This window comes from Diadema antillarum, unplaced genomic scaffold (genome assembly GCF_040938485.1).
Source record: "Diadema antillarum isolate AM-2024a unplaced genomic scaffold, OU_Dant_1.0 seq00000467_RagTag, whole genome shotgun sequence".
Lineage (NCBI taxonomy): Eukaryota > Metazoa > Echinodermata > Echinoidea > Diadematoida > Diadematidae > Diadema > Diadema antillarum.
In genome coordinates, this window is record NW_027271437.1 from 485,667 (window position 1) to 491,666 (window position 6,000).

Consider the following 6,000-nt stretch of genomic DNA (forward strand, 5'->3'; position numbering starts at 1 on the left):
GAAACTATAGGTGAAGTCAATTATCATGGAAGTTTGCAAAGTCTCTGACTGGAACTGCTCAACGACCATGACGACAGGGAATTGAACGGGCAAGAACGGGGGTTACGTACCAACAGAAAACTCCTTAGCGCAAAGCTTCTACATTTCCCCCATATTTTCAGAATCAAAATATCTCAAATTACAGCTCAAACAGTCTGGATTGTTAAAATCGGGAAAATTGAAAGTAAACCTCTTCTTTTCTTTCGGGTTCTGTGAGTGTGATAAAAGCACAGTCCATTCGTCTCTGGAACAAAGAGTCTACTAGTTGATTATAACTGCTAGCACTTGTCAGTAGACAGCTGTATCATAAAAAAAAATATATTTGTTAGCATTCGCCCGTTAGCATTTAATTATCCTATACTTACGCGAAAGCATCGATTCTCACTTCCAAACATAATTATGTCTAGCTTGAGATTTTCGTTTGCAAATAATGTGATAGAAACTAAAAGCCTATATACACATAGCACTTCAAAGACGATATGCGAGCTAAGCAAGGGTAATTTAAGCTACAAAAAAAAAATGCACAAGCAACGGTCCACACTATAAGTCACCATTCATCATTTTGATGGTAAAAGCACCACTTCCCGTCAGACGATCTCCCCTTCCAAAAACTAAATACATGAATGAAGTACATGACTCATACGCGAAGTCCATTGAAAAAAATAAAAATCTGCAGGTCTACTCAATTCGCGGAGCAGACGTTACGCACATGTTCTTCAAATCACACCAGAAATCAGATTAGTTATGAAATTAATCTTCGCATACGGAATAAGCTTTGGTAATGACACGCGCACGAGTGATGTAATCTACATGCACATACACAGCCAACCTCTGATGCTCCTATAGCAACCAACCTCCCTGTTTTCAACCTCTCTGCTCCGAGGTATGGCTGGTTTTTAACTTCTTTTTGTATTGTTACTTTTAGTGAAACAAAAAATGCAGCATATCAAAAATATCATCAAGACAGTTCTACTCTATACCAACATTTCTACTCTATACCAACACAATACAGACGTTTTTATAACTTGTGCACGGATGGTCCACATGAGGGCAAAGTTGCGAGCTCTGGTCCTGGGAAATCATCTTGTTTTCATAATAGAAAGTGGAATCTTCTGCAGCTATATTTGACATGGGAAGACGATCTGGGTCCGATAAACTTACGCGGCACTGTTATTGCAGCCTTCACCTGAGAAATCCTGTCGAACGGGAACACAGATCCCTTTCGACAGCCATTAAACTAACATTCTATTTTATTTTGGTCACTGCTGACTCTGAATTAAACACCTCCGTATACCACATGAGATCGTCTCTCAGTTTTAAAGACAGATTTCAAAGGTAATTTCGAAGGTGTAGACCACACATCTTTCTCAACCATCATTACAGTTCCTGAAATATTACTCTGTTCATTTAGTATTCAGATCGCTCACTAAAACAAAATGCATCACATGTTGACCAAACAAAACAAAAAATGGCTACTACGACCCGATATATAGGCCCTATTTGAATTTATCATGATCTACCAATAGCGCGTTTTTACCGAGGACTTGTATGAAGAATTTGTGTATATCATGATCTTTTATTGAGCTATGTCCACAGCCAGAAACTATTGTTATCATAGCATTATTATGAAAGAAATGTTGAACGAGTCAAATACCATACACTGATATACAGTAACCTAATTGATTGATGTTTGCTAACTATCTACGTAGATTCGGTAGACTGATCATAAACAAGTATAGGCAGAGGGACGAATAGATAAATCGATGTAAAACGTTCACACGACATTATGATAAGACATATGGATATGGATATGGATATGGATGAAATCATGAACATGTCGACGTAGTGGATGTAGGCCTTACATGCATATATTGAATGTAGAATTTGACAAATAATTATGAGCAAGGAATAATTCATGGATTCTTTCACTTCTTAATCTTTCATACCACGTTTGAGCTACCATCTCCTATCGGTCTTTCAGTGGCATTCGGTGAACGGTAAGACATTTTTTTTTTTTTTGGGGGGGGGGGGAGATCAAATTGTGCGACGTGTTTGGTGGAAGCATCAACGCGAAGAATGAGTGAAGTGTCGAGGCGTACGCATCTTCAGGATTGGAACAAAAATATGCATGGAAGATTATTTCTGTATATTTTAGCTTATCATACGGCGATCTATGCGCATCAAATCAAAAGTTGCTCGCTCTTTTTTTTTCCCGCGTCGCTTCCACATAAAATTATTATGTTACTTTAAACCAGATCTGAGACAGTGTCCCAGTGTGAGACCAAAACTGAGTTTCTTTCGATCGAGTTACGTGACCATGAGGACCACGACATCCTGCTGTTGTACGTGAATAAAAGCTGAGATTCCCGCTTCTGCCATATCCATATGTTCACAAAAGGATCCGAAGAAACTTGTGACCCAAGTTTTCCCCCGTGCGCTCCTCCCCCCACCCCCACACACAAAAAACAACAACAACAACCACAAACGTGGCAAAACAAAATGCGTTAATGCCGTTGTTGTTGTTGGGTTGTCGTTGTGGTTGTTCTTTTCATATTTTCCGCATTATTCGACGCCTCGATAGAAAGTTCAGGTCGAATGAACCTTTGACCCGACTCTTCTTAATTGGCAATGACGCTTAACATGGACCAGACGCAGAGAGTCTTTGATTTTGATTTGGTTTGCCATGCCAAATTGTATCAGGAGTCCCGCTAATCACGTTACTGTTTCTACTGAGCAAGTCTTCGATCAAAAAACATCGTAAATCAAATTAATGTGGAAAAAAAAAACGGAAAGAATTTGATAAGATGTAAATATGACACATAATTAGCATATTTAAGTGTGCATTTCAACAACGCCAGTTAGAAAGTTGATTTATTCTCTCTTTTTTTCTGTTGGTTGATTGGTTGTTTTGTTTTTTGTAGTTATTCATTTATTAATTTAGTCACTGACAGCATTCAAACAACTACTGGAAGAAAATTACACACATATAAAATATACAAAGAAATTTGATGGAATTTGGTCCCTAGTCTTTTGATGCAATCCGTGTTGAGCAGGTAGGCCCCTACAGTACCTCTGTCTCTGGTTTCATCTCCGAAGGTATACTCTAAAACGCTGCACATGTTGTATTTAGCAAACATATTATAGTTAGATAGTTAGTTAATTCACAACAGTAGTAATTAGGGAAACTCAGTGAAAGACGTTATTTTAACGAATTTTCGCCCATAGGGCTTTTGCAGGTCAGACATACACACAAACACACACACACACACACACACACACACACACATATAAATCGTCCTATCAAATGTGCATTCGTTATTTTTGATATTGGATTTGAACCAATAAAAGAGGTCATTCGAAGATGATTGTGACGGAAGCTGCGGTCAAGGTGGTAGTATCTGAATGCTGTCTGTGGTGTACATTGTATTTGTAAAGCGGCGACCAAACATATATCTTGACATGAACAAACGTTATATCCGCAAAACGATTGTGAGCGAGCGCCATGAGACAGTGATCGATGGCTGGCGTTCAGAGTAAAATTAATGGCTTATAGGGGTGGTATAGTCTTACTGGAGGTGAGGATTCAGCCTTTAACTTTCTTTGCGAGATCCTTAGAAACCGCTTTATTACAGAGCATACAATTCTAAGGGGAATTCAAAGTTTATTTGATGAAAATCAGTTTTGAAATGGCTGAGATATCTCACACACAGCAAAAACAAAGCGATTCTGATATGTAAGATGAGTCCCACCTTTTTATTAGGATAGCTTTGATTTGGATATCTCAGCCATTTCAACACCAATTTTCATCAGATAAACTTTGGATTCCTCTTAGAAGTGTAATGCTCTTCCATAGTACGGTAAGAGGTTTCTGATCATCTAAAAATAGAAAAGATCATCATCAAAAAACATTGGAGACCTGAAGACCTACCTCAACCGAAACTGTATCACTTGCAGGTTTTCTCATATGCATGATTCCTTCGATGAAAAAACAATCATATCAAAGGAGATGCACCGGGAGTTACGCCCCCCCCCCCCCAAAAAAAAAAAAAAAAAATCCTCTGAATTGATGTGTTCAATCACTTAGACAACAAAAATACATGAGAAAGAATTGAGTATATATGGTTAAATGAGAGAGGTTAGTCTCATATCTCACATACTTAGCAACCCTTCACATCTCCTCTCTCTTCCTCCCTCTACCTATCAATATATCTCTCTCTCTCCCTCTTCCTTCATCCATCCATCCATCTGTCCATCGATAAATACATACACAGACAATGTACATACAAGCACGCATACAAATATGGTTGTATAAGTACATAGATTCAAATCGTAGTGTATACTTTTCAATTTTAAATACAGTATGCATGCAGACATATTAAGATGAGGAAGTGTTGGTTCCAGTACGCAACACATGACAAGAAGATATTGTGATGTATTATTAGCGAAACCTTGAAAAAGATGAAACCCTGCAGAAAACGCGTGTCACGTCCAAAATTTGTTGCAGCCATTAAAAGTTGTTGGACGCTAAGGATGCCTACGGATCTCTTATTTTCATCTTTTGACATACATTTAATACACACATCTGTCTAATATACTTCTTTTATGGGCGAATTCATTCCCGGAAGGATACTTATGAAGTGGGTTCATTATAGACCGCAGAACTATTTGAAAACATCTATAAAATTTTAAGGAAAATCTGACAATTCGTTCAGAAGTTAAGAATTTTTAAAGTTTTGGTTATAGTAGATTTATGTGCCGTAATCGCTCGATGTAAAGAAAGTATAGAATTCCATAAATTTTCAATTGTTATCATACACATTCCATCGATTTATTATTGACATATAAGGGTACGATATCAGGGTAATATCACTCCTCCTGTCTTCTGAAGATGGTAAGTTCACGAGCTCTTCCATCATGCTAGAAAACTGACAATAAAATTATGTGGTATTCTCCTTCGATTCTTTTTTTAAATCTCGCTCCCTACTTTGAAATCACATTCGATTTTTGATGCCCTATTATGCAGCGATGACGGCATGTGGTTTTAACCCTAAACTCACAACTTCTGAACTTCTGAATAATTTTTTGCAAACTTCACTGAAGCATTCCACTGATATTTCTGCATTCACTGGACCAACACAGATACGAGTTTATATATTTTGCGGTTAAGTTTCTGTGCACATACCCCGAAACATGAGTTAGAATTAGCAGCAGCACTATAATACAACCATCAACTACGCATTTTGAATGCTGTCATAAGTTGTACAGTGCTTTCGTTTTAAGCCAACGTGCATATCATATCAGAGAAAATTATTCCGATTTGTTGGCAACAAGGCACAATTGAAGATTTATTTGACTGGCTACAGATTTACATTTCTTGGCACTTTATATACGTAGGGAGCAATCCTTCACAACTGAACGTCCATTCATCTTATACAGAGATTTTTCAACATTCATTATATCCTGTGGATTTCACTCACCATTTTCCCTGGCGGTTTTCGTGCAGTAGAACGGAGTACCCGAAGTACGAGCCGGCGGGGTTGTTGTTGTAGACGATGGGCGTGGTCTGGTCGACGTTGAAACTGCTCGTGTGATCGAGCACGGCGAGGGCGAACAACGCCGCGATTTGCAATATCGTCCTCATATTCCACATGATTCCTAAGTAAAAGGCAGTTTCGGTGAGGAACGCGACGAGTTGAGCTGGAAAATAAAACGTCGTGACAGAAATTGGTTATTCTTTTGGTTACGAACATATACGAAAAAGCACCGACCAACCTGATACAACCAGAATACAACATTATAAATAAAAAAAGACAAACACAGCATTGAAAACGCCCAAATCTGTGCACTAAGCTGATAAGAAATCCAAATTTTCAACCCCTCAAAATTATCCACCAAAGTTAATCTGAACATAACAGTTCTGGTATAGTATATAGAACATATTATCAACATCCACGTATGATA

General features: G+C 38.1%; 1 protein-coding gene across 1 annotated transcript in view; it reads right to left on the minus strand.

Moving 5' to 3' along the window:
* LOC139733283 (integrin alpha-9-like) overlaps nucleotides 1-5,699 on the minus strand; it is an 85,100-nt gene extending 79,401 nt beyond the window's left edge. Inside the window, 1 exon segment of the mRNA XM_071644117.1 lies at nucleotides 5,517-5,699. Within this exon segment, the coding sequence (XP_071500218.1) occupies nucleotides 5,517-5,689 (173 nt within the window). The 5' untranslated portion in view covers nucleotides 5,690-5,699.
* Nucleotides 5,700-6,000: the final 301 nt, after the last annotated feature.